This window comes from Gordionus sp. m RMFG-2023, chromosome 1 (assembly GCF_954871325.1).
Source record: "Gordionus sp. m RMFG-2023 chromosome 1, tfGorSpeb1-WG-v2, whole genome shotgun sequence".
Classification (NCBI taxonomy): domain Eukaryota; kingdom Metazoa; phylum Nematomorpha; class Gordioida; order Chordodea; family Parachordodidae; genus Gordionus; species Gordionus sp. m RMFG-2023.
The window spans coordinates 11,263,270-11,289,806 of record NC_088775.1 but is presented as its reverse complement, the minus strand read 5'-3'; the positions used below and the strand labels follow the sequence as shown (position 1 = coordinate 11,289,806).

The following is a 26,537-nucleotide window of genomic DNA, read 5'->3' as shown; positions in this document are numbered from 1 at the left end:
CCTTCACCTTAATTACTTTTTGAGATATTTAAAATTAAATATACTGTATTTTGGAATTTTCGCGTTTCTAAAGATGGCCATATCTCATGAAGTAAGCCGATTTGAAAAGTAAAATTTTACATTTTTATTAGTTAGTGTATATACTACCAACATACAAATTTTTAAAAAAATCGAAGGGGGTCGGGTTGAGAATCGACTTTTTTTGGTTGATTTAATATGGAATACAACATATGCTTTAATATTTATTTGGCAAAAAAAATATTTATATTTTATAGTTTGGTTTTTTAAAATGTAAATAACTGACATAAGGGTAATTATTTACCTGAGGAGATTTAAAATATTTTCTATAAACTCAATATTTGTATGCATAAATAAATTCGATTTTGTTTAATAATTCGTGAACATTTAATAACCGATTTTTAAAAAAAAATTAAAATCATTTATGACGGAAGTAGAATCCAATTTCCGGTAATATTGTCAGGATTAGTCGAATCTGGCCTTAATCCATAATCATATTTACCACAAAATCCAGGTTTAATAGGTCTAACATCAATTCCTCGTCTAATTTTTACATTTAATAAAAGTATAAATTCATTCATTATTTATAGGGTGTGATAAATAATGAATTAATTCTTTCTCTTTTAAACTTAAAATTTTATCCTTATAATTAGTGAAATTTAGAGTTTTAAAATTAAAAACTAAACATTTTAACAAAAAAATTAATTTTTTAAATTTTAGACTTATGTATTTATTTTATTTTGAATCCATGGCATGTAAAATTTAATTTTAAACTTGAGTCAAACAATTAAAAAATAGTCTTCAATAAATGATTTAGATTATTTGTAAAAAAAACCAAATAATTCTTGAAAAATATAAAGGTTATATATGTCCAAAATTTTTTCTAAAAAATTCAAAAAGTTATAAAATTTTCTTGAATTATTTTTTGGACATGTTTTAATTTTATATTTAAAAAAAAGCATTTCTTCTTTTTGATATAGTTTTGAAATCAGCAGATCGATTTTTTGTATATTTTGGATACTGTCTAAAGAACAAAAAAAAAATTATTTTTTAATTCAAAACCAAAGTTTACTCTTCAATATTTCCAGCCATCCTCGATATTTAATTAAATTTATGGAGTATAATATAAAGTTTTTTTTACCTAGTCATTCGGCATCTTTGCTCCCCTAATCTTAGTTCCGCATTATCAATGTTGTTAACTCTCCTTGGACTCCATAATCTTTCAGCGACAGCCGATGCTCTAGGCCTAGTAAAAAAAATTGCACAACTTTACATTTGTTTTCTTATGTTTACTTTATTACATTAACTATCGGCAATCTGATAATAAACCTTAATGAAGAGCAGGCTCAATTATTTATATATTATTAAAAAAGATTTTCCGCTACGTTTGAAGTAAAATGTCGCGGCTTATTGCCCGATAACCCTATTTAAAATATGTATTTGTATATGATATAAATATAATGTTTTTTTTTAAAAAAAGTTGAATTTAAAATAATCGAAACCAAATAGTTTCCAAGATTGAAGACCCGTCAATATATTCTGACCACATACAAGCTTCTCCCCCAATAATCGGCGAAGTTAAAAAAGATTCCAAGTCTTTGAATAATTTTGATTTAAAAAAAAACTAATTTGAATATCGTTGTTTAAAAAAAGGAAATCAATTTATTTTAACTAATGCTGTAGTCGTTGCTTTTTTAAAAAAGTATTGCCGCGTTCAACCAATTTTTATATAAATAAAGATATTTTTAAATAATAAAAAATAAATAGCTACGTTATTACTTGCATAAATACCCATAGACATTTCCGGTTCATACGTGTAAAATCTTTTCCAATCTTCTTTACGATATTCTTCATCTAAATACCAAGGTGCTGATATTATTAACTTGTGACCCAATAATGCGTATTGCTGAATTTTGTGAGCTAGCGATACTTCGAATCCCCAATTCTTCCAAACTTGAAGTATTATATCTTTGGGCAACTATTTTTAATATATTAATTATTTAAAATATGAATCTGGGGGGGGGGGGGGGGGGTGCTCTGTTTTGACCTTAAATATTTTTTAAAGTATCTTTTTTTAAACTGATATTTTCAAAATGACGTCTTTTTATTCGGGTTCAGGAATTTTAAACTTTATTTAAGGAAATTTTGATAGCGGGAACTTAATTGAAAACCCATTTTCTAAACGAGGTCCGAACCATCGTCGGGTTGTATGGGTTGCCTAAATCAGTCTGAGGTCTCAAAATTTCCAACCAAGCAATTTTAAATTTTTGAACCCCAATTCGTAGTGTTGTTAATCGACTGAGTCGAGTCGACTTAGTCGAAAACTGAGTCTAAGTTTTGGGTCGAAAAAATCGACCCAAACTGACTTGAGTTATGAACTCGAGTCGTGAACTCAAGTCGACTCAAGTTGTGAACTCAGTCGTGAACTCAAGTCGACTCAGTTGTGAACTCAAGTCGTGAACTCAAATCTATATACTTGAGTCGACTAGAGGACGAATATTTTTATAAACTTGAGTCGTTGACTAGAGGACGAATATTTCAAATTAATTATTATTAATTAAGATATTTGTTTATTACTTTTTTTTATTTTAGACTTCCAACTTGAGTTGCAAATAACGTAAATGGGCTAAAATAAGCATTGCTAACATGTTTAAATAATATTTTAGTGGAGATGTACCATAGATAAGTGACATTTGTCATAATCGTTGTTTTTAAAGTTTTTCGAATTTTTTTGACGTAAATGGGCTAAAATAAGCATTGCTAACATGTTTAAATAAAATTTAAGTGAAGATGTACCCTAGATAAGTGACAATTGTCATAATCGTTGTTTTTAAAGTTTTTCGAATTTTTTTGACGTAAATGGGCTAAAATAAGCATTGCTAACATGTTTAAATAAAATTTAAGTGAAGATGTACCCTAGATAAGTGACAATTGTCATAATCGTTGTTTTTAAAGTTTTTCGAATTTTTTTGACGTAAATGGGCTAAAATAAGCATTGCTAACATGTTTAAATAAAATTTTAGAGAAGATGTACCCTAGATAAGTGACAATTGTCATAATCGTTGTTTTTAAAGTTTTTCGAATTTTTTTGACGTAAATGGGCTAAAATAAGCATTGCTAACATGTTTAAATAAAATTTAAGTGAAGATGTACCCTAGATAAGTGACAATTGTCATAATCGTTGTTTTTAAAGTTTTTCGAATTTTTTTGACGTAAATGGGCTAAAATAAGCATTGCTAACATGTTTAAATAAAATTTTAGTGAAGTTGTACCCTGGATAAGTGACAATTGTCATAATCGTTGTTTTTAAAGTTTTTCGAATTTTTTTGACGTAAATGGGCTAAAATAAGCATTGCTAACATGTTTAAATAAAAATTTATTGAAGATGTACTAAGAAAATCATAATATTTTTTTTATTTTTGTCAATTTTTCTTTAACTTTTATTTATTTTAGTTATTCCTTTTTAATTTATTTCTATTTTTTTATTAATATTTATGTCAAACTTTTTTTTAATGCGACAATTGTCATATGCGTTATTTTTTAAGATTTTTGAAATTTTTGGACACAAAAGGATTATAATATAATTTATTTTGTAAAGATATTATATTATAAATTCAATGAAGATGTTCCCTGGAAAAATGATAATTATAATAGGTAGGTATTTTTAAACATATAAGATTTTTTTGTGACGCTAATGGGCAAAAAGTTGTTTCTTTTAGCTAAATAGGCTAAAGTAAATATTGCAAACATTTAAATAAAACTTCAGTGAAGATGTTCCCTGAAAAAGTGACAATTGTCATAATCGTTATTTTTAAAGTTTTTACGCAAATGGGCATAAATATAGAATGCTAACATGTTAAATTAAAAATTATGAAGATGTACCCTAAATAAATTCTAATGACAATTGTCATAATCGTTATTTTTATTTTCAATATTTTTAATTTTTTTAGCCTAAATAGGCTAAAATAGGTATTGCAAACATTTAAATAAAACTTCAGTGAAGATGTACCCTAGAAAAGTGACAATTGTCTTTTGGCGCCAATTTTTATTATTTTTTGATAGCCCTTTAGAGAATATTTTTACTTACAATATGATATATAATTAGTTTTTGAGATATAAGCATTTTAAAAATTTTACAGATTTGAGCCCCTATATCTCAAGAACCAGGTGTTATAGCGAGCTAAAATAAACGGCTTTCTCATTTATTTACCCTTCTAAATAATTCCAGAAAAAAAATGAAATAAAGGCGTGGATAAAATTTATTTTAAACTATTTTATATAATTATTTTTACTTTTTGCAAAGTCCTGTATGATACATTTTTTATATTTTATATTTATTTTATAAACAGACAAAGTTAGATCATGTTTTTTTTCAAATAATATTTTATTTTTTGTTTATTTACATAAAAATATAAAAAATTCTTTGAATCTCCTACAAAAATAAGAATCAAATCATATATTTACATAATTCTTGTTTTCGAATCGAATAATTATATTATTCGTATTAGTACGAATTAAATAATTCCTTATTCGTATCGGTTCGAATAATGAAAACATTATTGGATTTGATTCATCGAATATTCGATGCCAAAAATTAAATTCTTCAAAAATATATTCAAAAATGATATTAAAAATTAATAAGTGATTTATAGATGTTGAAAAAAAAAGTAAAAACTTTTCAAGGAACATTTAAATACTTAAGAATCATGTCAAATACTTCTGGGTTTGAAAATTTCTGAATAATTTGAAATATTAACAAATAATTTGGAATATTTATTTACGAATAATTTCTAATATTTATAAATTATTTCAAATAATAAGAATAATTCGATCGAATAATAAATAGATAAAAAAAAATATTCCACAGATAATATATTTTCTTTATTCGATTCGAATAAAATAATTTTTTTATTCATAAAATACGAATCTTATGAAATAAAATCGTATAGTGAATAATTCGTTTTAGGTATAATTTTATTTTTTGTTAAATTTTACTCAATTTTCTACAAAAGAAAATGATGAAATTAAAGTTCGAATCAAATATACTAATACAGAATTTTATTTAAAAAAAATAGTTTCTCGTTTTAGAATCATAAAGACCCCAGTATTGTCGTAATTTTTAATAGGATCAGAACTATCCGGGATCATCGCGGGTTTTTAAGGGATCCCTTTATACAAAGAATTATTTTAAAGAAAATATAATCAAATATGTTCATTTGAAATGATATTTTTTTTGATTTTATACAATTTGTGAAACCTTAGATAAAAGCTGTTAAAAAGCTTATAATCTTATATTAAATAGATTTTTACCACATATCTTCAAATTATTATATAAATTACACAATATTTATTTATTTTGTAAACATAAAATAACTTTTTAACATAATACAATAAATTAGATACAATATAGATAATAAATGAAATATTTTATATTATATCTCTAACATCCCAGTTATTAAGGCACATACAATATTTAACGGTTGTCCCCGACATCCTATTCCGTTTCTTCGTTAAAAAATCAACGGCCTTGCTAAAGACTCTTTCACTAGGAACGCTTGTTGTTTGTTGTGCGAAGAAATCTTTAGCTATGAGCGACAACGTTGGGTAAAAATCACTATTTTTGGCCCACCAATCAAGTATATTGGTTGAAGCTGGTGCAACCGGTTCTTTGATGTAATCTATAAATTCATCTCTACTGAGATCTGGATATTCATAAGCCTCCCTAAAAATTATAAATTAATATATCAAACATTTATAATTACTTTCTCATTTCGTTATGCATGCAAACCGAATAGGGCTGTGTTTCCATATCATCTTTTGAGAAGTCATAAACATTCGCTTTTTGCGATGGCCAACCATAGCTTTTATATAATGATTTAAATTTTTCATTATAATCCTCCTTTGCTATAAATTTAGGCATATATTTTAATTTAGTTTTAGGATCTAATAGTGTAGATACAAAATTGCTAAATGAACTCATCAAATTTTTATAAGTTGCACATTTTATCAACATTTTACTAGCCGCATTTTTAAGATCGCTATCGGGATGATTTTTCGAAGTTTCGTCTAAAATCTGCTCTATCTTTGTCATAAATAAAACTGAGGTTCCAATAGTAGAAGTATCTGACGATATTTCAAGTGTTATTTTATAAAAAGGTTTTAAAAAATTTTCAATTTCGTTTAAAGATCTCGCCTCACTATCATTTATATCGAAAGGCGCCATATATTTTTTCCCAAGGTCTTTAATTGCATCTAAATTCTATATAAATTAAATATATTATTATGCAATGTTATATCTCTAAAATTTCAAAATTGTAAAACTATTATTTGAATATTATTGAATAAAATAATTATATTATGGTTTAAAAGGTAGGGAAGACTGGGATTTGTAAAAAAATGGTTCGACTAGACCTAGTTCCCTTTATATATAGTCAAAATTTTGTAAAATTAATTACCATTGACCATATATCTTTTAGTAGAATATAAAAGACATTATAAAAAAATTATATTATAATTTACTTTGTTCACTGTTGATAGCATTATATATTTTGAGTTCCATCTGGTTATCACATCCAACGGAATCCTCGTTCCACCAGATAGCTGCATGTATTTTTGTAACAGTTTGGGGGAAGAATGTAGTTTCTTTACAACATCAGTTATTTTAATTAGCTTTTTGTCTAGGTATGAAAATCCCTCTTTTACTATCAAATTTATAACATGTGCTAAACATCAGTGGCTGTATACGCCTGTTTTATATTTTTCCTGATAAATTGTATTCATTTTTTCAACAGCTTTTATTACGTTTAGTGCATTATCATGCGTGATTGAGATAATTTTGTCCTGAATCTCAAAATCATCCAGAGATTCTAATAAACATTGTGATATATCCTCACCACTATGAGGATATGGTAACTCAATTAAATCTAAAAGGAAACTTTCCATTTTTTATTTATATAATGGCATGTTATTGCGCAAAACGATGACGAATTAATTGAGGTCCACATATCAGTGGTGATGGCTATCTTGCTATCAATATTTTTTAACTTAGTGATAAGATTTAATTTGAAACTTTTATATAGCTTTTCAATATATTTACAGGCCGTTTGACGAGACCAAATTTTTTCATTTTTAAATATATAAGAAAATATTCCTTTGAAAGAATCACTATTCAGTGAATGGAAAGATATATTATTCTTTATTATATATCTGAGAATTAATTTGTTTAGATGTAAGATCTCCTCGGGTAAAAGTTTCCTTATGCCCACTAGATTTTTTGGCATTTCTGTCTTCTCAATCCGTATCATATCAGTATGATGTCTTTTTACATGATTTTTTAAATTCGCTGTTAAAATAAATGAATTTTTACTTTTCTTTATAAAATTAAAACATAATAGTTTTTAACCCTCAGTCGCACAAGTGGGAAAAAAATTAGGGGAGACCGAACAACGATAATTACTTTTTAACCCTTGAGCACAAAGATTTTAAATTTGGTGTGAAGATGTATTTTTATATCTAATTTCCTACCTATGTTCATCTGTTAAAAAACTTACCTGGTTTTATATATTTTGTCAAAAAACTATTTTTACCCAAAAAATATAAAACACATGGATGAGAAATCATGTGGGGCAAAATTGAAGATTATGATATTCCAGGAGTCTTAAAAAATGTATACCGAGGACAGTGACACCAATATATTAAATGGATTCTCAGCTTGTGGCATATATCCTTTAAACCCAAATATATTTACAAATCAAGATTATATCTGCTATAATAATATTTCAAATGCTAGTTAAAATATTGAAATTGAAAATAATGAGGAAAATCATACAGTGAATAGAACTTATGACTCAAATAATGACAGTAATTTATCTGTATTAATGATCGAAAATGTCATAAATGATATTGATGAACCCAATAATACCTATTCCGAAATTGTTCAACATTTCATCCGATAAAATGTCTAAAAAAAAGAACTCAGAAATACTAACATCTACTCCTTTATTAAATAAAATTATTAATTCAGAAAAGAAAAAAGAAATCAAATTGTTTATGTGTTATTTGCAATAAAAACTATAAAAATAGTCGCGAGGGCGATGAATGGTTAAAATGTACAATGTGCCTTGAATGTACGCATTCTAAATGTGCTAATTATGATAAATACTTTACATGTAATATTATAGATATAGAGTTACACTTTTTTTATCTTGTAGATGAAGGATAGGATGGCTACAGGTAAATATGCACAATACCTATCGTTTTACCCCGGTCTCCCCTATCTAGCTCACATTGCCTAAAATTTTATATATAATATGAAAAAAATTCCAAAATTTAGGGGCTATTTATATTTTTCAGGGGACTAGAACCCATACTTATGCTACTGTTAAAGTGACTGAGGTCTGCAATGTTCCACCACTTATGCAACAAAGGATTTTGGGGAAAAAACGACGAAAATTTTTGTAAATTTATAGAGTACTATAAAATTTAAAATATTACTTGATGCGGTGTGTATACTGAATATTTTAGAACATATTGTGCATCTTCTTTTTGTTTTTTTTTGGTGATAATTTAAAAATCGTTTTTATATTAATGCAACTATTATTTTGAGATGTGCTTGAGGTAGTATTAGTAGATATATCTGACATTTGGCTTATATTTAACTCTTCTTCAGCCATAAAATCCTGGCTTAAGTCCGTCTACATGTATTTTAAATATACAAATAAACGGAAAAAATATATAATTTTACCTCCGAATCACGGTCTATCTCTATATCATCAGGCACGTCTTCATCACTTTGGTTATTTTCAGAATTTATCGTGTTAAATAAAAAATTCATATAAGAAGAATCCATATTTAAAAAATTTAAATTATTTAATAAAATTATATTTGTATATTTAAATAAAATAAAAATTATAATAAGAAGAAAATAAATAACCAATCCCTCCTTCCTCCGTCTCTCTCTCCCATTATTGTTATTATTCTTATTCTTAAACTTATTTTTTTTGTAATATTATATTTCTTATTGTTATTTATTAGTTTTTTTAAAAAAAACACAAATCAATCTTAAAATTTACCCGCCAAAAAAATGAAATAGGTTTACCGTCAACTCATCCAAAAATTTTATACAGACTTATCTAGCCCACAATAGGAGTATCCAGGATTTTTCAAAGTTAGCGGTGGGTTGTAGGGTAATAATTATTATATAGCAGCTTAAGTCAATTTTTAGCAGGCTAAAAAAAATCGGCTAAACCTAGTTTTTAGCCTAAAGCTATCACTTTGACCTTGGGATAATCCTTTGCTAACTGCTAGTGCCGGCTAGTTTCAGAAAAATGGGATCCCTAAAAACAGTTTCTGACGGAACTCACTACCTACCAGATGTCAATTAAATAACAACTTTTTTGTATCTTTTTTAATTATTTATCAAACTGCAAAAAATTTTCATTGGGTTGTGTCCTAAATTATCAAAAATTAAATTCACAAACTTTCGAAACTATTGAAAATATATAAATAAGATAAGTCTATATTTTTAAACATAAAAATAAAAACATTTACAAAACATACTTGACAATTTTCTAAATTTTAATACTTAAACATACAATTTTAAAATTTTTCGAATTTTTTTTAAAAATTTTGGATTATAGCCTTTAAATGAGGGAGAGAAAGAGACAATGGGAAAAAAGAAAAGAAAATGAAATGCCTTTTTTATACTTTATTTTTTATAAATATAAATAAAAAAAACATTAAATAAATGTATCCCACCCAAATTTATAAATAGGGGTTTTATTATAAAACAATTATTTTATTCATTTTTTTTATTTTATATAACATTATTAATTCCTGATTTTTTATTTCAAAATATAATAAACAAGTGAAAATAAAAATAAAAGGAAAAAACAAGAAAGTTAAACTTAAAATTAAAAATTACAAAATTTTTTTTTTATATATAATGCAAAATAAAAAAAATAAGATGCAGAATTATATTATCTCAAATAATTCTTGCTGCTCCTTGCACCCAGGTCTCAGTTGGGAGAGCATTTAGTGCATTAGCACTAACTGTAACCTCTCTAAGGACAAGATTAGACAAAGATATACTTGATGATATTTTATTTATAAAGCTTAATCGTACATTGTTAAATAATGTGATATTTTAAATCATTATTTATATAACCTATTTCATTATAAAGTTATTGTTTACATTGAAATTTTAATAAATAAAAATTCTTATATATGACTGATTTAGATAATAACAATATAAATAGATTTTTTGTATGAATAGTATAATCAGAGGGGGGCTTATTTTACTAGATATATCCAAGTAGTAGTTTCTAAGATCTAAAATTGATTTTAAAGATTAAAGAAAAAATATTTTTAAATTTGTTGTTCCCAAAAATATCATGTTTATATTAATGCATCTTTTTAGTTCAACTCCATTCCGGTTGCCTCAAAAAATTTAACATATATGATACTATTATCATCTGCCCAGAGGTTTAAGTGTTTCCCAACAAGTAGTGTTGTTAATCGGCTTAACCGAGTCGGCTCGAACAGAGCTCACCCAAATTTTGGGTCGTTTTTTTCGACTCTAACTCAAAGTTTTGGTCGTTTTTTGATAAAATGAGATGCTAATATATTTCTTGTAATTTTAATTTATAAAAAAATTCTTAAATATGTTATTGTCATAGACTGGGTCAGAAAATCAACTATCACATAAACTCATCTATGTTTTATTCATATTATATTAAGTTTTAGGATATTAAAATATTTCCTCTTTGAAGTTTCTAGTTAGGATAAAATTTACTTGGCACATCTTACAATGATATTTATACCTTGTTTTTTTTTCGAGAATAAATTTTATGCGATATTTCATGAAGGAAATTACATATCATTGTACAGAGAAATAACTTTGTATATATTATCTGCACCAATATCTTTTATATCAATCTCTATCGATGACATTTTAAATTATATTGGAAAACTAGATTGTGTAGATTTCTAATTATTAATTTAAAGGATTAAGATTTTAGAATTAATTATAAATATATCTTAATAATTTTTATATGCATTTAATATTTAAAATCTCTCGTTTTAAGCCTATTTAGCAAGAAAAATATTGACTAATCCTGAAATTACAATAATAGATATCTATACCTTTATATAATCTATGAGAAAAATTGCTCTCATAATATTCTTTTTAATAAAATAGTGAATAATTAACGCCTGAAAAAAAGTATAGCGCTTTATAACATGGTTCAAAGTTAATCCCAGTATCAATTTTAATGTGTAAAACATTTAAGAAATGATTTAAATTGGACAACTTTTATTAATAAAATTTATGTTAATAATATTAAATTATAATTTTATAAACAAAAAATGAATAAAATAAAAAAATTTAGATTTATACCCCTAAAAATAATAAAAAAAAATTTGGAAAGTTAAAAAAAATGATTATTAATCATATCCCTATCCCTAACCAGGGTTGCCAGGTCAAAATTTTCAAATTGTGGGAGAAATTAGGTATTTTGTGGGAGAAATATATAAATTGTGGGAGAAATTGCTAAAAAAATTTTTTTGCGAGGCCGAAAGGCCCGGCCTGCGGCCGGGGTTTAGAATTGACTTAGTTATCCACTTATTATTTTTTATAAATATAAAATCTAATCTAAAATAAAATAGGTAATTATTTTTCAAAATAAAATAGCCAACTATTTAAAATAAAATAGCTAACTTTTTCCAAAATAAAATAGCCAACTATTTTTCAAAATAAAATAGCCAACTATTTTTCAAAATAAAAGAGCCAACTATTTTTCAAAATAAAATAGCCAACTATTTTTCAAAATAAAATTTCCAACTCTTTTTCAAAATAAAATAGGTAACTCTTTAGAATAAAATAGCCAACTATTTTTCAAAATAAAATATCCAACTATTTTCCAAAATAAAATACGCAACTATTTTTCAAAATAGGTAATTACTGTACGACACAAAATTTCTTAGAGTACTATCTTTATTATTAAAATAACATATTTATTTATTATAATATATTAATTTTGTTTAAAAATAATAACCAACGATCTTTTTTAATTACAAAAGAATGTAAACAAGATAAAATTTTATAAAAAAATTGTAATTTTACAATGTAAAAAAATAAATGTATAAATAAGATTTTATAAAAAAACAAACAATTTTAAATTTACAATGTAAAAAATATTTATAATCAGTGCGGGGAAGTTGTTCTACAGTATTAGTTAATACAATGGGGGAAGGGAATATGATATTTTGAGGTATCAAAAATCTTCAAAGCATAAATCAGTACAGGGTATTCTATCAACATCTATTGCAAAACAAAAATATTCTTCAAAAATTAGAAATAATATAGATGCAACTACAGTTGCGGAAATGGTAAATACCTATCATGCAGTACAACATTCAGAGAGTTACTCAACATCTCAATGTTGGTAGAATCTTTCCCCATAATATTTAACGACTAATATAAATGAAAAGTATACTTTGTAGAACACAAAATGAGCAAGGCTATCAACAATGTTTTAGGATATAAATCCAGAAGGTCAATTCTTGACGATTTGAAAGATGTGCAAACATATGCAATTCTAACAGATGCATCTAATAAGGAGATATCAAAACATTTCCCTTGATCCTCCCCTATTTCAACAAAATTAATGTCTTCAATAAAACTATTAAAAAAATTTTCTCCAGATATGAAATATCCAAAGACATAGCTAACCATATATAATGGTAAATATGGCAGATTTGGCATTACCAATGAATTGCATGGCAGCTTTCTGATCTGATAATTCCTCAGTGAATTTGACAAAAACCATAGTGTATTTACAGAATTGAGTCAGCATAATGTTGGTTGACAGGTTCCTCCTAATACGCGCCATCGTAGAATTTTAAAATTTTACAAACCTTTAAAAAATAAATAGATTATAAAAGCTGTCCTATATGAAAAAAAATTTCAAAAATAAATGGCAGAAGTATATTTAGGAATTTTACATATAGGAAATCTACTATATGCTGTTAATATGCAGTTGCAATCAGAAGAATATAATTTAATAAAGGCTCACTAAAGCTGCAGAAATACCAAAGTAATCCACTTCTAAAAGTTCTATTCTTCTATGAAAATGTTGAGTGGAGCACTGCAATTATAGAATCTAGAAATTTAAAATATATTTATAATAATTATACATACTATTCTAACTTCAAATTTTGAAAATGTCGAATGGATTGGATTGGATGGAGAATTTAAAATTAGTGGAAAAATAAAATATAAGAACTAGACATATTTTTCGAATAAATATTTAAAATTTATTTTAAAAATATAAAAATAATCAAATACTGTTTCTCAAAATTATTATTTATATATTAAAAACATTAAAATGCTAAAAAAAAAATTGTGGGAGAAATTAAAAAATTGTGGGAGTTTTGTGGGAGTGAGATGTATGTGGGTAAACTAAAAAATTGTGGGAGACTCCCACTGATGGGGGGAGGCATGGCAACCCTGTCCCTAACCCTAACAATGAAGAAAAGAAAAAATCTCAACAAATTTGCCGTCTAGCTGGCACCACTAAAAGTAAAATAAAATATCTTTTATAATTTTAGAATTTAAATAGTCACTTCACTTCCATATGGAATTTTTAAACTAAAAACAATAAATTTTTTAAATAAGTATTTGCGATTCCGGATGCATTTTTTCAATTAAAATATGAATTTTTTTAAATATAATTTAATAATTTAGGCGAGCCATATTTTTCATAAATGTAGTGTTAAGTCGAATTTTTTTAAGTCGTACTGTAATTCTGAGCGTTTTCCGTACCTTTGCATGTTGGCTAAAGATTTTTTGTCGCAGCAAAGTACATCCGTTGAGAGCGAGCGTGTCTTCTCAAGAGGGATGGACACCGTAACAAAGAAAAGAAATCGCATGGCCTCCGAAACACTTAAACAGTGTTTATGTTTAAATTCATGGGATATGAATATCATGAATAATAAATTTTATACATAATTTTTATATCTATATATATTGTTAAATTAAATTTTTTGTACATTAATAAATATATATAATTTAAATAAAAATATTTAAACTATAAATGTATCAAATATTTAAGATGTTTTGAGCATAGTATTCTTGTTTCAGGCTGTTGTTTTTTATGAATACTGGAGAATATTAGTGTTTTAATATTATTTGACTTTAAATTGATAACTAAAATAGTTTTTGATATTAAGATTTAGAATTTTGAACACTTGAGAAAAATTACAAATTAAAATTGATACTGGGATTAACTTTGAACCATGTTATAAAGCGCTATACTTTTTTTCAGGCGTTAATTATTCACTATTTTATTAAGAAGAATATTATGAGAGCAATTTTCCTCATAGATTATATAAAGGTATAGATATCTTATCGTTATTTCAGGATTAGTCAATATTTTTCTTGCTAAATAGGCTTAAAACGAGAGATTTTAAATAATAAATGTATATAAAAATTATTAAGATATTTTTATAATTAATTCTAAAATCTTAATCCTTTAAATTAATATTTAGAAATCTACACAATCTAGTTTCCAATATAATTTAAAATGTCATCGATAGAGATTGATATAAAAGATATTGGTGCAGATAATATATACAAAGTTATTTCTCTGTACAATGGTATGTAATTTCCTTCATGAGATATCGCATAAAATTTATTCTCGAAAAAAAAAACAAGGTATAAATATCATTGTATGATGTGCCAAGTAACTTTTATCCTAACTAGTAACTTCAAAGATTTAAGAATTTTATTATAAATTAAAATTACAAGAAATATATTAGCATCTCATTTTATCACTTAAAAATTATTATGTACCTTACTACTCGTATATATAATAACCATTTTTTGTCCCTTATCTATGATACATCCTCACTGATCTTTTAATTTAACATGTTTAGGATATATTTTTAGCTATTTCCTTTAAAATAATTGAAAAAAATTCAAAAATAACGATTATGACAATTGTCACCTATATATGATACATCCTCACTGAATTTTTAATTTAACATGTTTAGAATATATATTTTTAGCTATTTCCTTTAAAAAAATTTGAAAAAGTTCAAAAATAGCGATTATGACAATTGTCACCTATATATGATACTTCCTCACTGAATTTTTAATTTAACATGTTTAGGATATATTTTTAGCTATTTCCTTTAAAATAATTGAAAAAAATTCAAAAATAACGATTATGACAATTGTCACCTATATATGATACATCCTCACTGAATTTTTAATTTAACATGTTTAGAATATATATTTTTAGCTATTTCCTTTAAAAAAATTTGAAAAAGTTCAAAAATAGCGATTATGACAATTGTCACCATGATACTTCCTCACTGAATTTTTAATTTAACATGTTTAGAATATATATTTTTAGCTATTTCCTTTAAAAAAATTGAAAAAATTCAAAAATAACAATTATGACAATTGTCACCTATCTATGATACATCCTCACTGAATTTTTAATTTAACATGTTTAGGATATATTTTTAGCTATTTCCTTTAAAATAATTGAAAAAAATTCAAAAATAACGATTATGACAATTGTCACCTATATATGATACATCCTCACTGAATTTTTAATTTAACATGTTTAGAATATATATTTTTAGCTATTTCCTTTAAAAAAATTTGAAAAAGTTCAAAAATAGCGATTATGACAATTGTCACCTATATATGATACTTCCTCTCTGAATTTTTAATTTAACATGTTTAGGATATATTTTTAGCTATTTCCTTTAAAATAATTGAAAAAAATTCAAAAATAACGATTATGACAATTGTCACCTATATATGATACATCCTCACTGAATTTTTAATTTAACATGTTTAGAATATATATTTTTAGCTATTTCCTTTAAAAAAATTTGAAAAAGTTCAAAAATAGCGATTATGACAATTGTCACCATGATACTTCCTCACTGAATTTTTAATTTAACATGTTTAGAATATATATTTTTAGCTATTTCCTTTAAAAAAATTGAAAAAAGTTCAAAAATAACGATTATGGCAATTGTCACCTACCTATGATACATCCTCACTGAATTTTTAATTTAACATGTTTAGAATATATATTTTTAGCTATTTCCTTTAAAAAAATTTCAAAAATAGCGATTATGACAATTGTCACCTATCTATGATACATCCTCACTGAATTTTTAATTTAACATGTTTAGAATACATATTTTTAGCTATTTCCTTTAAAAAAATTGAAAAAAGTTCAAAAATAACGATTATGACAATTGTCACCTATCTATGATACATCCTCATTGAATTTTTAATTTAACATTTTGAATATATAATTTTAGCTATTTCCTTTAAAAAAATTGAAAAAGTTCAAAAATAGCGATTATGACAATTGTCACCTATCTATGATACATCCTCACTGAATTTTTAATTTAACATGTTTAGAATATATATTTTTAGCTATTTCCTTTAAAAAGGCTCAAAAATGGCGATTATGACAATTGTCACTTATCTATGGTACATCTTCACTGAAATTTTGATTTAACATGTCTACAATATATATTTTTATCTATTTCATTTAAAAAAGTTCAAAAATAACCATCATAACAAATGGCTCTTTTCTATGGTGCATTTTCACTTAAAAATTTTAAAAAATAACTATGATGAATAGTTAATCCAGAGTATTATAATTTAAAGAAGCTTTAAGTAACTTTCCCGCCTATAATATTAATATATACTAAATGTTATTTGACTTTTGGTCAAAAAAAATGATCTAGATATTGGGTTAAGGGTGAAAAAAAGTAACCCTAACTTTTAGTCGACTTTAAAAAAAAAGATCCATATTTTGGGTCGGATTGAATAAAACGACCCGATGTTTGAGTCTGAGTCAGAAAAACGACCCAAACTTTGAGTTGGAGTCGAAAAATACAACCCAAACTTCAAGTTTGAGTCGAAAAATACGACCCAAACTTCAAGTTTGAGTCGAAAAATATGACCCAAACTTCAAGTTTGAGTCGAAAAATACGACCCAAACTTCAAGTTTGAGTCGTAAAAAACGACCCATATTTTGGGTCGAAGTCGAAAAAATCGACCCAAATTTTTAGTCGGAGTCGTAAAAAACGACCCATATTTTGGGTCGAAGTCGAAAAAGACGACCCAAATATTTAGTCGGAGTCGTAAAAAACGACCTATATTTTGGGTCGAGGTCGTTTTTTTCGGCTTGGACTTGGGTCGGAGTCGAAAAAAACGACCCATATTTTGGGTCGAAGTCGAAAAAAACGACCCAAACATTGAGTCGGAGTCGAATAAAACGACCCGAGCTTTGGGTCGGGGTCGCGACTCGCGGCGTTTTAACAACACTACCAACAAGATCATATTAACCTAATTTAAAAATAATGGATATGAGTAATGTGATAATTTCAAAATATATATATTAAAATAATTTCAAAAGGGAGTTGAGAATTAGATATGTCACTTATCTATGGTACATATTCACTGAAATTTTAATTTAACATGTTTACAATTTATTATTTTACCCAGCAAGTTCAAAAAAATTGAATAAAAAATTAAAAATGATAATTGTCACTTATCTATGGTAGATCTCCATTGAAATTTTAATTTAACATGTTTATAATATATATTTTACCCATTTGCTTTAAAAAATTTCACAAAATTTTAAAAATAACGAACGATATACCTATTCGAAATATTCGTCCTCTAGTCGACTTAAGTTTACTACTCAAATGGAAAACTCATGTTCTCGACTCAAATCGACTTGAGTGCATGACTCGAGTTGACTGGAGTTCACGACTTGAGTCGGCTTGAGTTCACGACCTGAGTCGACTTGAGTTCACGACTTGAGTCGACTTGAGTTCACGACTTGAGTCGACTTGAGTTCACGACTTGAGTCGACTTGAGTTCACGACTTGAGTTCACGACTTGAGTTCACGACTTGAGTCGACTTGAGTTCACGACTTGAGTCGACTTGAGTTCACGACTCGAGTTCACGACTAATGACTTCAGACTCTGAGTCGGAGTCGGGTGAACTCGACTTTTTAACAACACTACCAATTCGGATCCACAACCCTTCTTATTTTTAGCTAATATTTTCAAAATGTCTAAAACAAGTATTTCTAAAAATATCAACTCCCTTTCTCTTGACGCCACCGAGCCTATGTACTATTAGTGTAAATGTTTTGGTAAAATTTAAACGATTCAATATAAAATGATTATTCGCGAGTATAACTTAGATTTTAAAAAAATCTATATCAAGCATATAATTTCAAAGGCTGTGGCCTGGTGCGTCTTATTTCTAAATAGGCTGTTTGAAAAAATATTAATAGCATTTAATATTTAGTAAAGTTCTGTTTGTTCATTTTTGAAAAAAATCGTTAACAATTTGGTATAATATATATTAATTAATGAAAACCTTTTTTTAAAAAAACAAATATAATTTCAAAGGCGGTGTCCTGGTTCGTCTTATTTCTAAACAGGCTGTTTAGTGGTCTAGCTTCATTTAAATAGAGATTTACAGTATCTTTGCGATTCTTTTTCTAAAGTAATATATCTATTTAATGTAAACATTTTATTAAAACACCAAAATAGGACCTCCTAATTCAAAATAAAATAAGTTTCGGAATTAAGTCAAACCAGGACATGGCCTAACTATTAAAATATAAACTAATTTTGTGAGAGCTTTGCTTAGTCAACATTTTATATTCATAAATAAAAATATTTTGTTAAAAAGTGTTTATTATGATTGAGCAATTTTTTATTTGTATTCATTAATTGGCTTAAATGTCTAAACCCAATTTTATTTTCGTAAACAACTATTTTAAGATATAACGTTCTAAGTCTACCTTGGGGAGTTATAAATTATTTACATAAGATAAAATAGTCTAAAATGAAATGATGCGGGGGAAAACTAACTAACTTATGATATTTCCGCTCTTGCAACATAATTTTAGTCAAATCATGCCTTATTTTAAGTGGGGTGCTTTTGATCGGATTTTCAAAAATTTATTCAGCCGAACAAAAAAAATCTTAAAGGATGGAGAGATGCAGTGGCGTAGCTACGGGGGTGGTTTTCGGGTTTGGTCCCCTCCCAGAGCTAAATCTTTTTTCAGATTATACGTTCAAAAGACTTAAAAGTGACTTTATATTAAATAAATGCCATTAATATTTATATTTTTCTAGTTTTGATGTTTGTGAAAAGATATTATATTACTATTGAAATTATTCTGGATAGTATTATTATAAAGTCATTGAATAATCTACTAAATTATAATAACATATTATTGATACATTTAAAAAATGTATATATTATAGAAGATATGGTTATAATTTGTATGATTAACCCGGCCGAGGGCCGGGAAAAAGGGCCGAACCCCCCAGGCTTTTATATGTATGGACCCCATCTAAGAAAAATTCCTAGCTACGCCACTGGAGAGATGTAAATTGAAGGGTTCAGGAATTTTAAACTCTAACGGAAATTTTGATAGCAGAAACTTAACCGAGACCTATTTTCCTAAAGGGGTCTGAACCTACCCTGGGTTATAACGGTTGTTCATAAATCGGTCGCTGCTTGGTCTGTGTCTTAATATGTCCAAACCAAACAATTTTAAATTCCTCTATTTGCAAGTTCACATCTTTGCCCCTTTAATTGAATTTTAAAAGTATCTTTTTTACAAAAATAAAATAGACGATATAAAAAATATTTAAAAATTTTATACAATTATTTTATCTTCGACCGGGTCCTCCCAAACAATGATGTTTTTGTGATATTTATTGATGATATTTACCGTACGATTGATATAAATATCGAAAGCGATTTTGTAAGGGTCAGAATAAGTATTGGACGTTAGGTTATTAATGTAAGGGTTTGAAAGCCTATTTAATAATTAGTTAAAAATATAAAACTGACATCCTCTTAAAAAAATTTATATTTTTTACAATATGATTATCGATGTGAATTGAAATTCAAAATAAAGTTTTACCAACAAGCGGGATATGCCTCATCCATTCCAGCATGGAAATACGGGTCAGGAAATATGCGAAATATTTCTTTAAACAAACGTTCTATAAAGTTGTAAGTAATAGGAGATAAGGGGTCTAAATTCTCTCTAGAACGATGATGAGGCAAACGAGGTGTATTAGGATTTCTCCCATCTCCATAACATGAGGTCATAATTTCTTAACATAAATTTTTTATTTATTTTTACAATTGGCTAACCAGCGATAACTCCAAATTTTCTTTTATAGTCGCCTCAAATTAAAGGAGATTTAGTTCGTTATCAAACTCTTACAAAACATTATGTTAAGTATTTAAAAAATTACCAAATTCAAGGTGTTGGGATATATTATCCCGCAACTTTTTAAAAATCGCGCAATTTGAGGCCAACTTCAAGGATCGGATTTAAATATTTTCAAAAAAAAATATTTTAAATTATAAAAGATCCATTATTTTCAAATTTTTTCAAAAAAAAGCTTTATTTCCAATTCGTAATATATCTTTTACCAAAATATAATTGTTAATAACCTGGATGAGATTTCCCCCATGAAAATGTATGGCCAGGAGTGTCAAACTCCGGTATAACCCTTATTCCTCGAAATCGAGCGTATTCTATGATATCTGCAACATCATTTTGTTTATAGATGTGTTCTGGGGTATATGCACCCTATTTTCAATATATAAGAAATATTGTATACATAATTATAAATTTTTATCGCAGAGTGGTGTGCCCTGCCTGCCTAAACTATTTTCTATTTGAGTTAGTTGACCAATGAGCACAATCAAACTTTGTTTTAGTAAGCTTAAATAATATATATCTCTGCTTAGGGTCAGGTTAATAAACTCCTTAAAAAATTTATTGATTACTATATAAAGATTATAATCAATTAAAATTTTTATTATTATGAACAAAAGTAGAAATATTTAATTTCGTTTAACTTTTTTTGATAATTCTGGAAAAGTGATTGATTCATAAGGAAAAGCTTGATCGTCAACTATGTGCCAATGAAATACGTTCATTTTGTTATAACTCATACCGTCCTAAAATTTATACATATTTATGAGAATGCAATAGCGAAATCTAGAGTTTGTAAAATTCTTAATTAATCCCCAAATTTATTTCAAATACAACATATATATATCCCAGCATTTTAAAGCTCTTCATTATAGAGTTTTTTTAAAAAAAGTTATTTGTTCACTGCGATAAAAATAATCCATCTAAGCCTGACAATAACAAATGAATTGACGTCATTATTTTTGGATAGAAAAATAAAAGAGGAATGGAAAAAGTAAATTACAAAAATTGATAGTTATTATATGATTGAGAAACATGAGCGGTAATAAATTATACAAATTAATCCATCCAACACTTATTTGGCTTGGCATACCTTGAATAAATGTAACTTTTGCAGAACAGAATTTTCATTATTAAAAAAAATATTCTAATATTTAATAGTTAAATTTTTCATCCTTATCAACTATTTTTTAAATATAATACTTAATTAAACCCAAAGTGAATGTGTAAATAATTAAAGAATGAAACATTTAATTTGGTTAATAGCAATATGAATTATAACAAAAATTAAAATTTAATTTTGTATAGTAAATTAATAAAATTTAATCAAAAATATATTCATTTTTATAAAATTGGTTTGGCTATTATATTCATAAAATTTTCAAGCCTGTTTTGAATTTAATAACAAAGATATTACCTGAGCCATGCATCCATAATGTAATGTAAAAATTACATCAAGTATTGCACTATTGATAGAAAAAAGGCAAAAGCAATAAATTTTATACAAAATATCAAATCTCAATAGCCCACCAATAGAGCGTTCACTTTTGAAACGGGGATTTCGGGTCCGATATTGGTAGATGAGCAAAAATTATCATTATGCTATATAATTTAAGTAGTTTAAATGATACGAAAGCATTAAGTTTTGATTATGGAGATTATATATTAGAGATTACTAATATTTTCTTCAGGATGGGTACTGATATAAAATTTCGAGCAGTGTCTACCAATAGTCCTCTATGTTTAAACCGCGGGTTATCGTATATTGTTTGCTTGTTTATTACGTACTGTGAAGTTTGTTAGGTAAGTGAAAAATATGCAATATTATTAATCGATAATGAATATGATATTGTTGTCGTCAGAATTTTGAACCCAAATTCGAGTTCAGAAATTTTAAATTGTATGATCGCTCATTTTTAAATTACAGACAGAGAGACCGATTAACAGGCAACCCACCAAACCCAGGGTAATATGGACCTGGGGTGAGTTTAGACCACTTTTCGAAGGTTTTGATGATTCCTTTTATCAAAATTTCCCCTAAATAGTTTAAAATTCCTGAACCCGATACGGGTTTACAACCTTGGTTGTCGTAATACGAGTTTAATAAAACTGACAAATATTCAAGGTGATTACGTATCAAATCAGTTAAAAAATATTGGTAATAAACATCATCAGTACATTACAAACGAGAATGCATTATCATATATATGCAAAATTAATACTGTGAATGCATTTTCGCGAATATATTAAGAGATTGTGTTACCGTGAAAACGTTATTGTGAATGCATTATCGCGTATATACTATTCGTGAAAATATGCATTTACATAACTGAAATTGGGATATTGATTTAGTGCACAAGCTGACATGCATTCGCCAAAATATCTATTATCAAGTTGGATAGTTCAGAGTTTGACTCCCAATATGACTATGACCTTTGACAATCTCCTTCCCTAACAACCCACTTCATCTTAGAATAGTTACTATATATCAAAGCCCACAAAAAAATATTAATAATCATTATTAGAGTTAATTGGGCCTTTAATTTTTAATATCAAATCCTCAAAATAAATCGGACCATTTGGCTCGATTTAACTAACCCTTCATTCAGATACCACACGAACTTGGGGCAAATAATACAAAAATAAAGTTAATTTTGTATACTTCGCCGCGAATTTGCGCAAACTGAATGCCGGGTAGCTAACATAACTAATTATAAGGTTGTAAAAAATCAAAAATTCAGATAGAAAAAGCATAAACATAACCTGTTTTTTTTAAATTTAATTTAACAAATAAAATTTACACTCATGATGTGTAATATCCAATTATCTAATTTTTAAACTATCTTAAATTTATCATAATATTGTGACTTATATAGATATATATATAATATAAATTATTGATATTCACTTATCAACTTATTTCATTACCGTATTGTTGTTGGTTATCATAATATTGTTACTTATATACATATATAATATAATTAAAATTATTCATATTCACTTATCCTTATTTCATTACCGTATTGTTGTTGGTGTACGTTATCATTTGACTAAATGTTTCTAGACCTTTTATTATATATTTTTTAAACGAAATCATTAAAATAAGTGTTTTAGTTCCCACTAGAATCCTACAGAGTCGGTATTTTTAAAAAAAAATTGGAAAAGTTTTTAAAAAGAAAATGGTAAATATTTTTCTTAAATTCGGAACGCGGGCTGCAAAAAACTGGGCCTAACACCGGGTTTCGGTTGGATCAGGGCCTAAAATTTTCGATTTTGTCAGGCTCTAGTTCCCACCACACTGAATATACGCAAATTAAATTAAATATCTCATATTTCAAAGATACAACCAAGCAACATCCTTCGCTATAATATAATACTACTTTGACCCCAAAAAAGAGGTAATCATATTTATAAATATATATTAATATTTTACCCCTCAAAGCACCCCAAATCGTTTGAGAAATGATGCGGGCTTCGTACACATCATAAATGCTAATGTCGGAAAGGGTTTCTTCCCTGTCACGATATATTTGATTTTGTATAGTGTTGAGATCGGGGCTTTGCATATCGTTGCGTTTCGGGTCATAGAAATATTTTTTAAAATATAATTCGTCTAAAAAGATAAGGGAAAACGATATTATATATATATTAAAAATATGTATTATATATGTTTTTATATTAATGAAGGACTATTATTATCTGTCAAAAAAAATTGACGTTTTAAATTAAATGCAAGTAAATTTATTACACAAAGAAACTTACAAGCTTCATCCATGTTTGGTGGAGGATAGGATTCACAGATTTTAGATCGAATGATTAGATTTAGTTTAGCGATTTGTGGTAATTCTGGATCAATGTGATAATTTTCGTCCGAAAACATTATATTCGCGTATCTGGGCCATTATTAAAATTAAATATATATATATGTAAGCGGCAATGTGTTTTTTCCGGCAATTTATTATTTTTTCAACTTTAAATAATTTTTTTAGCACTTTATAAAATTTAAAAATCTGATTTACCGGAAATATATTCCAGCATGTTTAGAATAGCTATCTTGTGAATAATTTTGCTATTCATAATTTATAAAATCTAGAGAAAAACTAATACAAATTATATTAAGTTCAAATGTTCATCGCAAAATTGTCTGAAATTCATAGGGTAGGTTTTCCAAACATGCTGGAATACATTTCAGATAAATTTTAAATTTAAAAAAAATGCGCTCAAAAAATGATTTAAAGTTGAAAAAATAACACATCGCCGGAAAAAACACAATGCCGCTAACATATTCATAAAACTGATTCCTCAATTATTCTTATTTTAGTTTATCTATAACTAAAACGAATTATTTGTTATCCGATATTCGACTAGTATTACGAATAAGAATAAAAATTTCGAATTGATTACGGATAAGGAAAATATAATATCTGTCAAATAATTTTTTTTTATTATCAAATATAATTCATATTGTTCTAAATTATTAAATGTTTCAGGTTTAATTTGTAAATATATATAGTCAAAATTATGCATAAAAATTCAAAATTATTCATAAATATTTGAAATTACTCTTAATTATTTAACATGTTCCTTGGAGACCTTTTTATTAATTTATGTCTTTTCCACATTTATAAATCACTTTTTTAAAAATAATTTTGAAGAATATAATTTTCGAATGGAGTGTTCAACGAATCAAATCAAATAAGTTGTTATTAAATCCAATTATTCAGATTCGAAAATACGAATAATGCAAATATTAGATGGTATTCATTTCTAGTATAAGTTTATCTGAAAAATAAAATATATTTATATACCTTTCGAAAGCTTTTTCGAGGATATCACATTGCAAATCAGAAGTTATGACCAACGTTTCAGGATTTAACGATAGAGAAATGGGTTCAAATTTTATATTTTTTGGCATAGGCCACGGCGTACCGGAAGGATATATAGATTTCTAGGGTAAATAGTAGAAGTGTAATAAATCGTTAGTATTGTTATAAACATTATTTTAAAAATAAATTATTGTATTTTTTAATATGATATAACATTCCGATGTATAATGGTTAGAAACATTACATATACGGATCATTAATAATTATATACGCAATGTAGCTGTACCAGTAATACTGTGAATAAAGTAATACGTTTAAATATAGATGGTTTTATAAAGATAACTAATTTATAGAAGAGTCTTAAATATAAATACTAATTAAAATATAAACGAGATTATAAGATTTTGATATATAAATCATAAGTTCCAAAATGGTAAATGGGATTCTAGCATTATATTTACAGGCTATTAAAATGTTCAAAAATATGACTTAGCAGAAACTCGGGTCGGGTTTAGAGGGACAAATTTTGACAGATCTAATCACGAATCATAGAAATTGACCAAAATCGGAGCATGATAAAAACCGACCGAGATTAGGGCAAGTGGTATAAATCGACCTAGACATAAGTACTAGTAGAGAAAATCAACCCAAATTTGAATAGACTGGGCAAACCCGATTGCTTGTATCAGACTCAAAATTCTGGGCTTGGTGGATTTTCCCTGAGCTTAATGAGACCGAATCGTGAATAAGCTCTTTTATAGCAACCGCTATTTTGTAAGCAACGTAAAATGTTAAATCGTTTGAGGGACATCATAGCTGTATATTTTAACGTGATTTATTTTGCAGAGACACACAGGGTGGGACCAAAACCCGAAGTATAAGGGCTGAACCTTAAAAAAAATTTTTAAACACCGGAACTAAAAAAAAATCACTGTGATTCCAAGAACGTTTCCCAAAAATGTTTTGTAATGTTCTGAAAAATAATATCAAAAATTTTATTCATTAAATAATTATTAAGTATCCGTTCTTTATTTTCTTAATTCGAGTTTGCTTCACATTATATAATTGTAAGAATTATGATAATAAAAATTTTTTTTAATTATATTTGAAATAATTTTTTCACTTATCCCCCACTATATGATGGGTAAGACTATATGGGCTAACAAACATTACTTGGTTTAAAAGTAAACATCTAATTTGGGATCCCTCTTATTATGTTTTTTATTAAGTTTTTATATGTGTCTTGTTTTAAATTGTTTATTTGATTTTTTTACATGTTATTTTACTATAGTTTTATGTATGAGGCTAGTTTTCTATATATTTTGAAATTTAATAAATAGCATTTTTGTTATAAAGTATGTAGAGAGGTGTTTTTCAACATTC

General features: G+C 26.5%; 1 protein-coding gene across 1 annotated transcript; it reads right to left on the bottom strand.

The window, feature by feature from the left end:
• Window positions 1–440: 440 nt before the first annotated feature.
• Window positions 441–25,243, bottom strand: LOC135922280 (beta-hexosaminidase subunit beta-like). Its single transcript, XM_065456687.1, has 13 exons — window positions 25,137–25,243; window positions 24,091–24,221; window positions 23,762–23,941; window positions 23,348–23,394; window positions 22,005–22,115; window positions 20,973–21,074; window positions 20,562–20,700; window positions 20,020–20,215; window positions 19,825–19,912; window positions 1,810–1,996; window positions 1,521–1,614; window positions 1,160–1,264; window positions 441–561 (listed from the first exon to the last, which is right to left on the bottom strand). Exons 1-13 carry the CDS (start codon window positions 25,241–25,243, stop codon window positions 441–443), a joined length of 1,608 nt encoding a protein of 535 aa, XP_065312759.1.
• Between the last annotated feature and the right edge of the window lie 1,294 nt (window positions 25,244–26,537).

Bases quoted from the DNA above. Each gene is read 5' to 3' on its own strand.
- LOC135922280 (XM_065456687.1), bottom strand. From the start codon at position 25,243: ATGCCAAAAAATATAAAATTTGAACCCATTTCTCTATCGTTAAATCCT. The intron at 24,222-25,136 runs GTATATAAATAT...ATAATGGCCCAG, and splicing joins CTCGAAAAAGCTTTCGAAAG to ATACGCGAATATAATGTTTT. The intron at 1,615-1,809 runs GTATTTATGCAA...AATTATTCAAAG, and splicing joins TGAACCGGAAATGTCTATGG to ACTTGGAATCTTTTTTAACT.